Source organism: Rhinoderma darwinii, chromosome 3 (genome assembly GCF_050947455.1).
Source record: "Rhinoderma darwinii isolate aRhiDar2 chromosome 3, aRhiDar2.hap1, whole genome shotgun sequence".
Taxonomy (NCBI): domain Eukaryota; kingdom Metazoa; phylum Chordata; class Amphibia; order Anura; family Rhinodermatidae; genus Rhinoderma; species Rhinoderma darwinii.
Genome location: NC_134689.1, coordinates 141,828,571 through 141,847,168, shown reverse-complemented (window position 1 = coordinate 141,847,168; position 18,598 = coordinate 141,828,571). Strand labels below are relative to the sequence as shown.

At 39.2% G+C, this 18,598-nt stretch overlaps 1 protein-coding gene across 1 annotated transcript in view; it reads right to left on the bottom strand.

The window, feature by feature from the left end:
• Positions 1 to 18,598, bottom strand: part of TMTC3 (transmembrane O-mannosyltransferase targeting cadherins 3) — a 144,852-nt gene that overhangs the window by 91,446 nt on the left and 34,808 nt on the right. Inside the window, exon 2 of the mRNA XM_075856804.1 lies at positions 5,166 to 5,385. Coding sequence (XP_075712919.1) covers positions 5,166 to 5,354 — 189 coding nt within the window. The 5' untranslated portion in view covers positions 5,355 to 5,385. The remainder of the gene's footprint in view (positions 1 to 5,165; positions 5,386 to 18,598) is intronic.

Here is an 18,598-nt window from a genome sequence, read left to right as displayed (position 1 = left end):
AACCTGTACATGTAAATAACCGTATGAAGGCGAAAATGTTAAGTATGTCCCACTACATCTATGATCCATTACAATTTCTCATACACGCTATGTGGTCCTTGGCTAAACCTAGTGTTAAAAAAATATAAATAAAATAGTGTGTGTGTGTTTGTGACAGTTACAAATTTCCAAAACGGAATTGATATGAGAACTGAGACGAACCTCAAATGTGGAATGTTTTGGAGATGTAATATTTGCTTTTAACCAGTTCATGTAATATTGTTTAAGGCCCTGTTATCACAGTTTTTGTGCAGGCAGAAAAAAATCTGCCTCAAAATTCCTTCAGGCATTATGAGGCAGGTTTTAAACTGGCTGCACGCTCTTGCCGCAGTCTTTGCAGCGTTTTTAACCCATGGCCAAAAAGCACTCTCTGCCTCCTGTTGATTTCAATGGGAGGTAAGAGGCGGAACTGCGCCATGCCGCTTTTTAAAAAAAAAAATCACCTCCGCCTACAATTGAAATCAATTGGAGGCAGTTTCGGACGTTTTTTTGGCGCCAATACCGATGCGGTTTCCATGTAAAAAAAACCCAGTGTAAACTGGTCCTAAAGGGGGTGGTGTATGACCCATGGATTTAAAGAACACCAAATAGAGAAGCCCCGTGCCATGCACCCCCCCCCCAGTATCCGTGTTGCTTGGATTGTCTTGGTTTATACATTTGCATTCCAAACTCTGCCTATGCCTTACATATATTACCTATGAATCATGCATCAGGGTACGTTCCCATTATGCCTTATATGCCAGCATACAGTTTTAATTATGGGGTCAAGAATAATGGGATTCTACTTAACACACTAACATCCCAGTAACAGTTTTACTAAAAACTAGTATTGGACTCACAACAGAAGGAATCAGCATAATTACTTCTCTTCAGAGACACAGATGGCCATACAAGGTATTTAGAGAATATCAGACTTCGGTTCTGCGTGCATTTGTTGGAAAGCAGATTTGGATAGCCAAGTGGACAACTCCCGTATCAAAATCTGAAATTGCTTTGTAAAGCTCAGAGGTTATGAGAATAAGTTCTAGCCTAAGATCTTCATTAATCTTCTGGGTGGAAGGCTCTGCCAATTTGAGCTCATATTTTAGCAGGATTAAATGTTCATTATGTGCAGTCGCTGTTGGACATTAGGATAATAGGCATAGAATTTCCATATTAGCACCCTGATTAGCTGCAACGGTCACATCCTGCCTGCATTAAACCATCACCAGGAGTGTCACCGGAGAATCGGCGTTGGATTCCGGTGGAAGGATAGGCGAGTATGGCTTGTTTTGTTAATTCAGGTCATTTAGTCATTAGGAAAAAAAATTAAAAAAATGTAGTAACCTAGTAACCCCCCCTAAGGTTAAAAAAAAATAAAAAAAAAAAATGGGATTTTGATGATCTCTACTATACAATAGATAAGCGCAAATATATAAAAGAGTATTAAAAAATAGCAACTGCAATTTTAAAGCAATAAATTTAAAAAAATAAGTCAGAATGTAGGAAACAATGTATATGATGCAAATGACAATGGCTAAAATGTCAATTAGATAACAAAGCAACATAAAATCACAAAAAAGTTACTAGCGCTCATTGTATAAGAACCTAATCTCAATACAAGAGACTAAATGCAACGTCCCAAAGGCTGAAGACAAAAAAAGTCCACCGAAAGACCTAAAAATACAACCGAAAGTCACAACTTTTGTAGTTTGATGTACTGTACAATATACCGTATGTGATGCAGACGTTCAATGATCACAAATATATCCAAGTCAGTCTCTCTATATATAAAGAACCACCTTCATACGATAGTGAATTCAAATGCTGTTTAGCACTTGAAATGACTTTTACAGAAAATGCTTCTTTCTACACTTTTAAGGCTCCATTTGCTCCCCTATCCCATGTTCACTCAATATGAATTTACTGCAACATTTTCATTGACGGATCAAGTTACAGCTGCCCATAAAAGTCAAGAGAGAAGGGTGGTCAGAAGCAGAGTGAGAGAAACAGAAGTGCTGCAGCTTCTAGTAAGTGTTCTCTCACCCCAGTGCTGTATGATGTCCCAACAAGGTGCGTGTGTGTGCGTGAGAAAGAAAGGAGCGAAAGAAAGAAAGGAGCGAAAGAAAGAAAGGAGCGAAAGAAAGAAAGGAGAGAGAAAGAAAGAAAGGAGAGAGAGAGAAAGAAAGAAAGGAGAGAGAGAGAGAGAGAGAAAGGAGAGAGAGAGAAAGAAAGGAGAGAGAAAGGAGCGAAAGAAAGGAGCGAAAGAAAGGAGCGAAAGAAAGAAAGGAGCGAAAGAAAGAAAGGAGCGAAAGAAAGAAAGGAGCGAAAGAAAGAAAGGAGCGAAAGAAAGAAAGGAGCGAAAGAAAGAAAGGAGCGAAAGAAAGAAAGGAGCGAAAGAAAGAAAGGAGCGAAAGAAAGAAAGGAGAGAAAGAGAGAGAGAAAGAAAGAAAGAAAGAAAGAAAGAAAGAAAGAAAGAAAGAAAGAAAGAAAGAAAGAAAGAAAGAAAGAAAGAAAGAAAGAAAGAAAGAAAGAAAGAAAGAAAGAAAGAAAGAAAGAAAGAAAGAAAGAAAGAAAGAAAGAAAGAGAATTAACAAGGCTAGAGCATTTCTTAAGATTAGATAAGGAATGGATAGTTTGCTCATAGAGTTACGTGGACATAACAAATGAAATACTAAAATATAAAAATGTAAAAAACAAAATCGAATACTACTTCTCAATAACAATAGTAAATATTCACATAAAATAAAACAAAAACATAATAAATGTAAAATTATGGTGACTTTCAGTTGTACTTTTAGGTCCATAACATTTTAGCCATGGTCATTTGCATCATATGCATAGGTTGCTTAAAATTGTGGTTGTGATTTTTTAATATTCCATATATTTATTTATTCATTAGCTAATTTGCTCTCATCTATTGTATATTAGAGTACATCTAAATAAAACTTATTTACATCTAAACCCAGTTTGTGTGGAGTCTTGGAGTACCAGCATGAGGCTCTGTCACCAGATTATAAGTGCCCTATCTCCTACATAATGTGATCGGCGCTGTAATGCTGGAAATTGATGGTTTTTCAAAATAAAAACCACTGTTCTCTACAAGTTATGCACAATTTTAGATTTATGCTAATTATTTTCTTAATAGACAATTGAGGTTGTTTTTACTTTTTTTTACCAACTGGGCGTTGTAAAGAGAAGTGTATGATGCTGACCAATCGGAGTCATACACTTCTCTCCATTTTGTTTTTAGCAGTACTCACAACACAGCGTGATCTCGTTGGATCACGCTGTACTGTCACATACTCCCATATTAACTTTACCGAAGTGTCTTGAGAGTGAATAGAAATCACCTCCAGCCAGGACGCGATGTCTATTCATCACTCCCGACACTTTTGTAACGTTTCTGTGGGACTTTACGCCGTGCTGTTTAAGTTCTCGCGAGATCACTATGTGCGGTCATTCACAGAAACTTTACTGAAGTGTCGGGAGTGTGAATAGACATCGCGTCCTGGCTGGAGGTAATGTCTATTCACCCTCAAGACACTTCAGTAAAGTTAATGTGAGAGTATGTGACAGTACAGCGTGATCTCACGAGATTACGCTGTGTTGCGAGTACTGCTAAAAATGAATGGAGAGAAGTGTATGAGGCTGAATGATCAGCATCATACACTTCTCTTCACAATGCCCAGTTGGTAAAAAAGCAGAAACACACCCAGTTGTCTATTAAGAAAGTCATTAGCATAAATATAAAAATTGTGCATAACTTACTCAAAATTGATAGTTTTTCAAAATAAAAAACACTTATCTACATTACAGCACCAGTCACATTATGTAGGAGATTGGGCACTTATGTGGTCACAGAGCCTCTTTAACCCCTTAACGATCGTGCTGTTGTTGTCTAAGGCAGCCGGGTCTGATTTTAGTAAATGCTTGTTAGGCCATGACAGATTCATGGCCTAACAGATGCCTGTGAGCTCTACACTGACAGGCGGTATTATAAAAGCGATCAAATGATCGCATAGTTAAGTCCCCTACTGCGACTAAAAAAAAGTTAAAATTTTTTTAAAGTTTAATAAAAAGTTTATAATAAATAAAAATCCAAAAGTAAACAAGTGGACACTCCCTTTTTAAAATATACCTAGTCCCTAAAAAAATAAAAATTACACATATTTGGTATCACTGTGTCCGTAACGACCCAAACGATAAAACTATTATTTAACCCGCACGGTGAATGCCATAAAAAATAAATAAATACATAAATACTGGAATTTCTGTTTACTGTTCATCCTGGCTTCAAAAAAATTTGATAAAAAGTGATCAAAATGCCGCATGTACTCCAAATGGTACGAATAAAAACTACAAGTCAACCCACAAAAACAGCCCTCATACAGCTGCATCGGCGGAAAAATAGAAAACTTATGGCTCTTAAAATATGGCGCCACAAAAACACAATACTTTTGAAAAAAAATGAGTAAAACATAAAAAATAAATAAATTATAATTTGGTATCACCGCAATCGTAACGACCCGCTGAATAAAGTTAAGTTATTTATACGGTAAACGGCGTCAATTTAAGACGCAAAAAAGAATGGTGAAGTTTGTTTTTTTCCCCATTGCCCTACCAAAAAAAGTTAATCAATAAATTATATGTACCCCAGAGTGGTACTATTAAAATATACAACTTGTCCTGCAAAAAAGAAAAAAAGTCCTTATACAGCGATGTCGACGGAAAAATGAAAAAGTTATAGCTCTTTGAATGAGACTATGGAAAAAAAAACGTACAAAATTTGCTTGGTCATGAAGGTTTAAAATACCTTTGGTATTAAGGGGTTAAATATCATAAACATATTGAATTGTCAATTGTCTCCACATAACGTAGCACAGCCCTTTATAAAACAACGCACTTTATGAAGTAACAGCAATGCATCTAGCTACAATGTATAAGGCTAGGTTTTCATATTGCAAAAACAAATTACACTATGGAACCGGCCTAAAAATCTGCGCCAAAGTCTGCATGTGTTTTGTTATTTTGGTGCGGAAGTTAGCAGTGAATTTTTCATTCCTTGCATTGCATTGCATGAAATCCACAAAGAAAAACTACATTTACGCAATTTATAGGGCATGCTGAAAAACTTTCATACAAACCTCAGACATCGGTGTCCCCCAGAAGTCATTTTGGAAGAGCTTCTTTATAGGTGTTGAAGGATGCAAATCTTTATTATCCAGAATTGCGGACACATCATCAAAGACAAATCCACAGAAGAGACTGTTCCAATAACATAATACAACAACACACGACAAAACTCCTATTTCCTTTATAGTCATTTCCGCCATCTTCTCGAGATCCTTCTTGAGACCTAAGTCACTGAAAAAGGTAAATAAACTAATGTTACCATCCATAGGACTAAATTATTCAAAGAACGATTAACATTTTGAATTCAGAATACAACAAATTCTTAAAGGACCAGTGTCACAGGGGAAAAAATTTTTAGACCAATTTGTTTTTAGTGTTTTATTAAACATTTTTTTATTTATTTGTGTGTTTGTGTTTTACTTTTTTTTATTTTTTCACTTTTTCTTGTCCATGGGGGCTGCCATTTTTTTTTCCATCTCTGTATGTGTCGATTAACGACACATACAGACATGGAATACAGCAGCTACAGTCCCATAGTGAATTTGAACGGGGCCCGTTCCATCCACTATGCTGTACGCCGTCTGTGTGGGAACGGCGCATGCGCCGCTCCCACACAGTCCAAATAGAACTGTGCGACGTCCGGCGCCATTTTCTTGTGGACCGGAAGTCGCGGCCGGACAGTAAAATTACTACTTCCGGTCGCGGCTTCCGGACTTGTGCACTTGGAGCGGAGGTAGCAGACGGAGCGGACGGACCGGCGGCGGCGGCAGGTAAGTTAGGTCTGTGTATGTACGTGTTTTACTGTGTGTTTACTACTGTATGTTAACCTACTACACTGTGTGTTAGCTCAAAAAATGGCGACACAGTGTAGGAGGTTAGACCGTTCAAACCCCTCGTTTCTCCCGGCACTAGCCAGGATAAAGGAGGGGGGGATTCTGAGAGCTCACTAGAGCGCGTGAGTTTTCTCAAATTTTGCAGCATAAAGCAATGTGGTTGCTTTACCATATGCAATTCTGCAATTTTGGGAATTGCTCCATCTAGTGACCAGCGCTGGGAAATATTATAAATTAGAATCGAATTTATAATATTTCCTGACTCGTGAAAAAAATAAAAAAATTAGAACAATGTTTAATCACCTATACACTAATTGTTTAACTAACAAAAAAAAATGTTTTTCTAGCGACACATTCCCTTTAAGAGATTTTCTGGGCCTAAAGCAAACCGGTGACGTGGAAAATGCATTACTATCGATTGTTTCATGATCCTGCTGGCTAGCACTGTCCTTTGGACTTACGATTTAGTGTATTATATCTAGGGACTAGTCTTCATCTGTTATATCAATTTAGACATGTTAGAACTGGTATTGCCTTATTGATTTTTTTTCCCTACACACATATGCAGCTTTTGTCTGTTCTCTGTTGTCATCTAGCCACACAAGGTTGTTGGTCTCCATTTCCATGCATTTTTTATATCATTTATATTTTATGTATTATTGCAGTCATATCTAATACACTTCATAATATTCTATTAACTAGTGTTTCATAGTCATTCCTAATTCTCTTTTCGGTTTTGTGCGTTGTAGCCTATTTGGAATGCCATATTTTTGTATACATGGAGGGTAGATATAGGTTTTATACGTGGAAAATGAAGTCTAATCTGCGGGCAGAATGTTCTAGAGAAGTACTAGCTGAGCAGATCTATAGTTTTGTGGGAAAAGATGCAGAATAACTGGTAATTTATTAATGTACGTCTCAAACGGAGCGTTCCTTCTCAATGATTGCCCGCTCTTTCTGAATCAAATTTTTTGGGGGCAAAATATTGGTGTAAATGTATGCCAGCCATGAGATGGCTTAATAAAAAAATTGAACAACGCTTATTTCATCAGGTGACATGCACCAGCAATTTTGACTCCTAAACGCATTGAACCGATGAGGACCTTAATAAATCTCCTGCTATGTATTTTACAAAATGTTACGAGTTTATAACACCAAACTAATACTCCCTAAACCTTGTAAGTAGACAGCTGCTTATTTCCTTTCACAGGACACATGTTCTTATTTACCCAGAACTCACACACTATAAATTCATTGTTCAGAAACTATATCTGACCTCAACATAGACCGCACATTCACATGACAGCAACTTGAACAAACAAAATCATTTTCTGAAGTCAAGTTAATTGTGGCTACAAAAAGATTAGTCCGATCAAAAATTTGTCACCATATAAAAAAAAAAAAAAACCAACAGCAATTTAACAGGCTGAATATTTATTACAGATGAGGGAGGGGGGGGCAAAAGGGAAAAAAAGACTCGCGTTTTTCTCTTAATAAATTTCTAGCACAGAATGCAAAATGGAAGCAATCGTTCTACTAGCTGCCATTTATAACATCTCCAGGGGTGGGACAAACGTTCAGGTGGCCGCAGAAGGGTTTAGAATGCACCCCCCCCCCCCTTTGTGCAGCATGATAGCTGTTAGATGGGCAAGTCGCCCACAGCTATCAAGTGCCCTATCTTGTACATAATGTGATCGGCGCTGTAATGTAGGTGACAGCAGTGTTTTTTATTTAGAAAAATCGATAATTTTTCACCAAGTTATGAGCAATTTTAGATTTATGCTAATGACTTTCTTAAAAATTTAGCTGGGCGTGTTTTTACTTTTGACCAAGTGGGCGTTGTGGAGAGAAGTGTATGATGCTGACCAATCAGCGTCATACACTTCTCTCCATTCATTTATTCTGCACATAGTGACCCTGCATTGTTCACTATGTGCAGCCACATACACACACATTAACGTTACTGAGGTTTCTTGACAGTGAATAGACATTCCTTCCAGCCAGGACGGGATGTCTATTCACAATCCCGACACTTCGGTAACGTTTGTACGGGACTTACAAGGATGTAAGTCCAGGATACATAAAAGCTGTATTTTAAAAAGTAAAACATTTTTTGAATAAAAACTAAATTACAAACTATACACTATAATATTTTCTATTAAAACAAAGTCTTCAAAAGGTGTACATAGCCTTTATTTCCCACATCCCGGTCCTGAACAGCTCAAATTACTCTTGGCACAAGTTTTTATTATTGAACCCCATAGTGCCCCTTCCCCCAAACATTATTATTATTTTTTATTTTTTTTTTATCAGCCAGCTACCTAATATATTCATACATTTAAAAAAAACAAAAAAAAACAAAACTCTAGGGGATTTTTGTCAGGCAAAGCTAACAGCCACATTTCAAAACACAATGCTTGTGCCTTGAAAGCAGAAGATAAACTTGATCCAGTGCTGGGTTTAAAAGGAAGTAATATTCCAACTTTATTCCAAATATATTAAAAAGTCCATATACAAAGGGGCGGATGCATCAGATAGCAGGACTACACGTTTCAGATAAGTCACTTGTCCTTACTCATGGCGCCTTACACAACACGCCATGAGTAAGGACAAGTGAATTATCTGAAAAGTGTAGTCCTGCTATCTGATGCATCCACCCTTTTGTATATGGAGTTTTTAATATATTTGGAATAAAGTTGGATTACTTCCTTTTAAACCCAGCGCTAGATCAAGTTTCTCATTTTCTGCTTTGATCTTCATCGTGTGCCGCCACGAGGAACCGTGCGCTGTCCGGGCTCGGACATACAGTAAAGGAAATAAGTATTTGATCCCTTGCTGATTTTGTAAGTTTGCCCACTGTCAAAGTCCTGAACAGTCTAGAATTTTTAGGCGAAGTTAATTTTACCAGTGAGAGATAGATTATATATATATATATATAAAAAAAAAAAAAAAAGTGAAAATCAGTGTCAAAATTATATATATTTATTTGCATTGTGCACAGAGAAATAAGTATTTGATCCCCTACCAACCATTAAGAGTTCAGCCTCCTCCAGACCAGTTACACGCTCCAAATCAACTTGGTGCCTGCATTAAAGACACCTGTCTTAAATGGTCACCAGTATAAAAGACTCCTGTCCACAGACTCAATTAATCAGTCTGACTCTAACCTCTACAACATGGGCAAGACCAAAGAGCTTTCTAAGGATGTCAGGGACAAGATCATAGACCTGCACAAGGCTGGAATGGGCTACAAAACCATAAGTAAGACGCTGGGTGAGAAGGAGACAACTGTTGGTGCAATAGTAAGAAAATGGAAGACATACAAAATGACTGTCAATCGACATCCATCTGGGGCTCCATGCAAAATCTCACCTCGTGGGGTATCCTTGATCCTGAGGAAGGTGAGAGCTCAGCCGAAAACTAAAATTGAGCTCTTTGGCATTAACTCAACTCGCCGTGTTTGGAGGAAGAGAAATGCTGCCTATGACCCAAAGAACACCGTCCCCACTGTCAAGCATGGAGGTGGAAACAATATGTTTTGGGGGTGTTTCTCTGCTAAGGGCACAGGACTACTTCACCGCATCAATGGGAGAATGGATGGAGCCATGTACCGTCAAATCCTGAGTGACAACCTCCTTCCCTCCACCAGGACATTAAAAATGGCTCGTGGCTGGGTCTTCCAGCACGACAATGACCCGAAACATACAGCCAAGGCAACAAAGGAGTGGCTCAAAAAGAAGCACATTAAGGTCATGGAGTGGCCTAGCCAGTCTCCAGACCTTAATCCCATCGAAAACTTATGGAAGGAGCTGAAGATCCGAGTTGCCAAGCGACAGCCTCGAAATCTTAATGATTTACAGATGATCTGCAAAGAGGAGTGGGCCAAAATTCCATCTAACATGTGTGCAAACCTCATCATCAACTACAAAAAACGTCTGACTGCTGTGCTTGCCAACAAGGGTTTTGCCACCCAGTATTAAGTCTTGTTTGCCAAAGGGATCAAATACTTATTTCTCTGTGCACAATGTAAATAAAATAATAAATAAAATAATTTTGACTGTGATTTTCTGGATTTTTTTAATATAATCTATCTCTCACTGGTAAAATTAACCTAGCCTAAAAATTCTAGACTATTCATGTCTTTGACAGTGGGCAAACGTACAAAATCAGCAGGGGATCAAATACTTATTTCCTTCACTGTAGGATCGTTGAACTGCAGGATTCCTCCCCTTTTACTTCTACTTCTTGTGGCATGAAGTATTACCAATTCGTGCCTAAAAGTATTGTTTGTAAAAAAAAAAATATGGCACCGTGTGTCAGCACCAGGCGTGCCTACAGGTCCATAATACACTAGAAAACAAAGTCAACAGAAAATCTGCTGTAAATCCTCATGCAAGTACATGCAGATTTCACCTCTTACAATTGAGTTGGTAAAATACGTAACAAATCTGTGGCAGAATAGAGAATGTTTTGCAATAAAGCCATATTTTATTCTGCTGCGTGAACACTGGACTGGGTTCTCCGATTCCCATGCACACACATTGCACATTTATTGTGGATTTACATTGTGTAATACACCACTCGTTCTTTAAAACAAAATGTGAGTCAGTATGAAAACATTTACACTAGACGAGACTGACTGGTATCAGCTAGTCCATGGACTGACTGGTGGCAGTGTCTACACTAAATCTAGACTGTGTATATATACATGGTCTGGTCCAGAAGAGATTAAATAGTAACAATTTTCATCATTTAGCCTCTGTACACCACCACAATGGATGGGCAACAAAGCAAATATGTGATTAAAGTTTAGACTTTTAGCTTTACTTCAAGGGGTTTAACAAAAATATTGCATTAACCTTTTAGGATCTTCAGCTTTTTACATAGTCCCTACATTTTCAAAAGCTCAAAAGTAATTGGACAAACTAGCAATTATAAATAAAGGTTATTTTTAATTCTTGGATGCAAATCCCTTACGGTCAGTAACTAAATGAAGTCTGGAACCCATGGACATTGCCAAATGCCGTTTCCTTATCATAATGCTTTGCAAAGCATTCAGTTGCTGCTTGTTTGTGGGTCTTTCTGCCTTCAGTAAGTGGAATGCACGCTCAAATCGGGTTGAGGTCAGGTGACTGACTCGCCATTAAAGAATATTCCATTTGTTTGCCTTAAGAAGCTCTCGGGTTACTTTTGCAGTATGTTTTTTATTTAGAACAAAACATAAAGAGAATAGCACTTCATAGGGCAGCATATGGACACAGAATATTAATATATTATTCAAGAATATAATGTTAAAAACATGGTCAGTCCTGCTCACCAGATGGAGTTGTACTAAAATACTTAAAACTCAGCTTGACTATAAAATATTACAGAAAGACCTAGATAAGCTGGCAGCATAGGCAAAAACATGGCAGATAAAATTTAATGTCGATAAATGTAAAGAAATGCACCTAGGACGCAATAGTAGAGTTAATGCAAATACGTTAAATGGAATAAAACTGGGGATAACGGAACAAGAGAAGGACCTGGGTATTCTGGTTACAAATAAGCTAAACACTAACACTCAATGTCAAGCAGAAGCTGCAAAAGCAAATACAATTTTAGGGTGTATAAAAACAGAGAAAAACCGGTGATTCAAATGTAATATTACCCCTCTATAGATCCCTTGTAAGGCCACATTTTGAATATGGAATTCAGTTTTGGGCTCCACATTGTAAAAAGGATATAGGAAAACAGGAGAGGTTTCAAAAGGCGGGCGGCTAAATTATTAAGTGGGATGGGAGGGGTCACTTCTAATGATAGGCTACAGAAATCGGGCTTGGAAAAGAGATGCCTTAGTGGTGATCTTATTAAGGACCCACGCATACGGCCGTAATTTTGTTCCGCAATTACCGTCCATAATTGCGAATTAAAGTACGGATCCATTTATTTCTATTGCCCACGGCCACCTTCCCGTATATTTACGGGAAGGTGTCCGGGCCATAGAATGGACTCGCATAAAATAGGACAAGTCCTATTTTACGGACCGTACTCCTATATTTTATAATGGGAGCACGGCACGCCAATGCGGATGACTCTGTGCGGCAGGCCGTGCCCGTTATCAGCCTAACATGTATAAACAATATGTGTGGTCAATACAGAGAACTAGCACATAAATCGGTTCTTTCCAAGTACACTACTATGGACCTGGGGACATTCATTGTGTGTGTGAAAAAAAAAAAAAAAAAAAAAAAGAAATTTCAGACCTCAATATAGGAAAGAGTTCTTTACAGTTAGAGTAGTCAAACCATGAAATGCCCTACCCCATGAGGTAACAATGGCAGATACATCAGCATTTAAAAAAAGGCAAGATGATTATTTACTGACAAATTGCATTGAGGGTTATAATTAGTCAAGTAATGAATGACGTGTAATTTATTGGGAAAGGTTGGACTTGATGGAGCGGTGTCTTTTTTCAACCTATGTAAGAGCAAATCACCTTTGATGGCTTGGAAGTTTTTAAAAGCCGCTGCCGCCTTCCCCGCCGAGGAGCTGCTTCAAATAGATAAATCGGACAATTCGAAGGGGAGTATAAACTGGATGTGTATTTATTAAGAACATAAACAAAATAATAGGTGTTAAATGTAAGTATTTTAGGGTCCGGAGTGGTCCTTTCCTAAAAACACTATTTATTAGCTAAAGCAATGGACATATATAAAGCATTAAAAAAAAGACGAAGAATAGCAGATAGGAGAAGTGGAATGTCTAAATACGCCAATTTTGAGTATTTAACATAATACACTTAAAGGGTAACTAAACGTTCGACAAACTTCTGACATGTCATAGTGACATGTCAGAAGTTTTGATTGGTGGGTGTCCGAGCACTGAGACCACTACCAAATCGATAAAAACAATGCGGCAGAAGTGCACGTGAGATCTCAGAGCTTCGTTTCTGTTCGGCTTATACCGGAAAGCCGATGTAACGGAGTATGGGTTCGTAGGCTTTCTATTCAGCTCATACTCACACGAGTGCTTCTGCCTTTTCGTTTTAGCAATTGGTGGGGGTCCCAGTGCTCGGTCACCCACCAATCAAAACTTCTGACGCGTCACTATGAAATGTCAGAAGTTAGTTGAACATTTACTTACCCTTTAATATTAAAATTATATTGGACAGTGTTTGGTTAGGAAAAATCAATTGAATACCAGACTGTACATGGAAAATCATTAACAATAGGGAGGGGGATGTGGATATAAAAAAAAGGGTTTAAGTTACTTAGATCACAGATTATGAAACCGACACAAACAGGCATAAATTGCCTGACGGATATAAGGTGAGCGGTCCCTTTATCAAGAACACCCTATCGTGAATTATCAAATCCCATTATAATTTTTATTTCTAAATAATGGACTTTATTTGTTGCCAAATTACCCTCTAAGGATTTTTAATTTAGACAGTGAGTTAGTAAAATAAATAATTGGGAATAAGGATGGAAGATTGGGTTTAACGAATCGTAGTCATTGCAGTTGAAGATAACTTCAGTTGAAACTACAGAATTGATGCTTTATTCCTGTGTTTCTTTATTTTAATACAAAAGTATCTCATGCTGGAAGAACTAGCTGGTCTATTCAATGTACCATGTACATCATACGTTGCTAACCAGTCCAAACCGCGGCTTGATTAGTACATATGTAGCTACTGAAAGTATCAAGAAGCCCCTAGGGCTGTGTGGGGTTACGGTTCGCATCCACACACTCAGAAGCACGAGCGCTCTAAGCTCCCGGCTCACTGTGCCCTGCTAGCCGCGAAAGCAGAGCTCCGTACTCGTTCCAGTGGCCACCTGTGATCTCCGACAGCTAACACGCTCTCCGTGAGTCAGCTGACCAGTGAGAGCAGTAAAACATCTCCGCTACCTTTCGTTCATTTAGCGATCATACTGGCATAAGAGCGTTCTAGTGCCCTGCTATGATTTCACTCTCGCTAATCCAAGAGAGGTTATAGCATTGAACTTGAATTTAGCATAGATCAGCAACTAACACCCTAACATTTCCCTCAAATCGTGCAATCCCTGAACTAAGGTCGGTTTCAGCCTGACGTAAGTGTCGCTGAAGTCGGTCAGCTTCTTCTAGGGGCGGGTATGCTCAGTTTCTGGCTCTGTAGGCCAATCACAAATCAGCATACATTGAAACAATGTTTCTTTACTAAAACATACTCCTGGGTCAACAACAACGTGGATATTTGTTTTGAAATACAGGATTACTTCCCTAGGAATTGATAAACAGTTGGAAAGTGTCATTTAGGAATCAGAAAAGTTGAATTCTCTGAAATAGGTTACTTAAAGCCCATTAATGTGGAAAAAGTACCATCCTCTGATTACTACATAGATATTCAATCAACAGAATGAATACGGATTGGCACAATAAACTATTTGAATAAATTTTTATTCCATGGCATGATAATTTTTCAGATTTCAAATTTTTAAGGTAATACAACAGAACTGGACATACAACACCTCTGATCAGAGAACAAGAATAAGTACAATTACATAAGATATTTAGTTTGAATCCAAGCGTTCCATATCTTCAGAATTCGACAGTGCAATTTTACATCAGATAACAATGAGGTTTCGTGAGAGCATTGAGTGTTTACTCGTCTTGTAACATCAAATAAGGAGGGAGACGTCCAAGATTGTGCGATAGCTAGCCTAGTAGCTAGGAGTATGTGGGGTATTATTACTCTTGAGGAGGAATGGATCTAATCCAGTGATATATCTAAAACTGCAAGTGCAGGATTTATTCGTATAGGTGATGCTGAGATTAGGTTAAATATATCCGTCCATAAAGAAATCAAGGTCTGACAAGACCACCACATGTGTAAAGCAGTGCCAGTAATGCCGCATCCTCTCCAATAAGTTCTGTATGCACTACAAAACATATGCATCAATCTGGAGGGTGTTAAATACCATCTGAGATGGATTTTCCTCATTAATTCTATTTGATTCCCACATTAAGAGCATTTAGACTGCCAGTTCGCTGCTTTGATCCATTGTTCATCCGAAAAGTATGCTCCCCCTCCCACTTCAAATAATTCACCCTCCCCTGATGTTGAGTACCAAGGATAAGATCATAGCTACATGCTGTAAAGGATCTGCCAGGCACTACGTCTGTGGATACTCCCAGGATTAATCAATCGACACCTGAGGCCGGACCTCTTAGACTGACTCCGGCTCCCACCAATCAGGGTGGCAGGCTCAGGAGTGGGAGAGCCTATCGCGGCCTGGTCAGTCGGAGTTAGCTCCGCCCCCTGTCCATTTATACCTGCCGTTTTCTCTTCCTCATTGCTTGTGATTCTTCCTGGTTTCCTGGCCCTGCTACAGCCTTGCTCCAGCCTGCTTCTGCCTAGCTTCAGCCTTGCTACAGCTTCCGCTTATCCTGCTTCGCTCTGACCCCGGCTTGCTTCCTGCTCCTTGCTCTGCGTTTGTATACTTGGTGACATCCTGATTCTGACTGGCTCGTTGACCACTCTGGTTTCCTCACGGTGTTCCGTGGGCTACTGCCCCTTCCCTTGCTTGTTCCCTGTTTGTATTCCCTTGCACTTAGTCAGCGTAGGGACCGCCGCCCAGTTGTACCCCGTCGCCTAGGGCGGGTCGTTGCAAGTAGGCAGGGACAGGGCGGTGGGTAGATTAGGGCTCACTTATCCCCTCCTTCCTGCCATAACACATGCAAGGCCTTTCTTATGACCCGGCCAGTTAAACATACATTTATGACTGGCTGTAAGGCAGCTCGGAGCTGATGTAAATGTAATCTTCTGTAGTAGCGGTCTTATTTGAAGGTATTGGAATAGAAGATTATTGGATATACCATATCAAATTGTGAGATTCTCAAACGACTGAAACGTATCTGCTGTGAAAAAAATTGGAGACCAACTTAAAAGGGGTTATCCGGGGACCAAAAATTGCATTGCAATAATAAATTTATGTGAAACGAAGTAACTTAAAGGCATGGTGTCGCCCCAAAAACATGTTTTTTTTTTAAAATTTAAACATTTAGTGTGTGGGTGATTAAACATTGTTCAAATTTTTTTTATTTTTTTCGCGAGTCAGGAAATATTATAAATTTTTTCAAATTTATAATACTACCCATTTTTGGTCACTAGATGGAGCTAGTTCCCAAAATTGCAGCATTGCAACATTGGGTTAAAAGCTCTCGCTCTAGTGAGCTCTCAGCATCCCCCCCTCCTTTATCCTGGCTAGTGCCGGGATAAACGAGGGGTTTGAAAGGTTTAACCTCCTACACTGTGTGTCGCCATTTTTTGAGGTAACCCACAGTGTAGTAGGTTTACATACAGTAGTAAACACACACAAACACTAACATACATTGAAATCGCTTACCTGCTCCTGCCGCCGCGGCTCCCTCCGGCCCGTCCGCTCCCTTTGCTGCCGCTGTTCCATGTGCACAAGTCCGGAAGCCGCGACCGGAAGTAGTAATATTACAGTCCGGCCGCGACTTCCGGTCCACAGGAAAATGGCGCCGGACGGCGCAAATTTAGAATAGGACTGTGTGGGAGCTGCGCATGCGCAGTTCCCACACAGACGCCGTACACGGACGTGAATGGGACGGGAGCCGTTCACAGTCCCTATGGGACTGTGGCTGCCGTACTCCATGTCTGTGTGTGTCGTTAATCGACACACACAGAAATGGAACAAAAAATGGCAGCCCCCATAGGGAAGAAAAAGTGTAAAAATAAGAAACAGTAAAACACAAACACACAAATGAATATAAACGTTTTTATTACAGCACTAACATCTTTAACATATTAAAAAATTATTTGCCATGACACTGTTCCTTTAATATACTTTTTTTTTTTTTTTTAAAAAAGGTTTTCTTTATTAACTTTTTCTCAAAATACAAATGTACAGAAGCGCAACGATTGCGCACAAAAACATACATAGCATACTGACCAACCACACTAGTTGGCAATAACAATCATCATAGATAAAAATACAGTTACAACGCAAAAGCCAGCATGAAAACTTAACGGATCACATGTGCATATAAGTGTATTGCGAAGAAAGCAGGATCTACATTTGACCGTCATTATTTCCAAAACATACAAAACAGACAACCAGTCACACTTCACTCACACCTGTCTGACAGCAGTGTCCGAAATCTCCATCCATCTGGCCCATATCTTCCCGAATTTGTCAGGACACCCTCTGCTAATGTATAACTTCTGATATAATGGTATATACTTATTTATCAATTGCAACCAATGTTCTATACTAGGACACACCGTGGCCTTCCATTCCATAATTATAACCTTCCGCGCTTAATAATATACTTTAATTAAAAATTCTGTGGTAAATGGTGCAGTTCAAACCTCATGAATTATTCAGGAAGTCCTGGAGCTTTTCTAATAGTGATGATGCTCCGACATGGCCCCACGTGACTGAGCTCTTGCTTAATGTGCAGTTTGTGAACATGACCGCAAGGGGCTGTAACATTGCCTATTGCTTGAGTCCCAACAAGAGCATCAGCTAATGCTCTGCTCGGGACTCCAGTATTGCTCTGCCGACATCATTGTCCATATATGGACAGTGACGTCGGCAGAAGTTGTGGGCATCAGCTGAGGCTCTATTCGGGGGCACTCGCGATAGGAAACCCCTGAACTGACCAAATATGGACGTCAGGAGCAGTGATGGAGTCCCGAGCAAAGCGCTAGCTGATGCTCTGGTTGGGACTCAAGCAATAGGCAATGTGACAGCCCGTTGCAGTCATGTTCACGAACAGCGCATGAAGCAAGAGCTTAGTCACATGGGGCAGTGTCGGAGCGTCATCACTATTAGAAAAGCTCCAGCACTTAATGAACAATTCATGAGGTTTGAACTGCACCATTTAGTACAGAATTTTTAATTAAAAGTAGATTAGTAAGTTTCTTAGTTTCACATAAATATATTATTGCAATGCAATTTTTTGTCCCCGGATAACCCCTTTGAAGAGGCTCGGTCACCAGTTTATTAATTCCCTATCTCCTAAGTAATCTAATAGGTGCTATGATGCTGATAACTACAGTGTGATTTGTTTTAAAAAAAATGTTTATTATTTGCAAAGTTATGAGCATTTTTCTAAATATGCTAATATGGCTCGAATAGCCAAATAGGAGGTGACTCTTTCTGTTCACTCTGTGTGGTGTAATGTTCTCTGTAGGACGCTGTCCAGTCAGCTTACAGCTTCTCCCCATTCCCTTCCCAGCAACACAGCGTGATCTTATAGTATACTGCTTCCATTCCCAACTGTGTATTCAGTGGCAATATCTCCGGTTGTGTCACAGCTAGAACTGCGATCCTGGTCTCATATGAAAGATTTGAATCTCTGCTGTTCTAGGTGGTCCACAGCTGGAGATATGGCTGTTTGAATCTATCCCCCTTACCTCTAGACCAGGGGTCTCAAACTCGGCTGGGTAAGTGGGCCACATATAGAAAAAATGGGAAGTTAACGGGCCGCATTACTTAAAAATTTGATACAATACAAAATTATTGTTAATCAATTAGTTATTTGAACTGCTATAACACTATATTACTATAAGAATACCGCTAGGTTTAAAATTTGAGAGAATTCTCCACGTGCTTATTTCA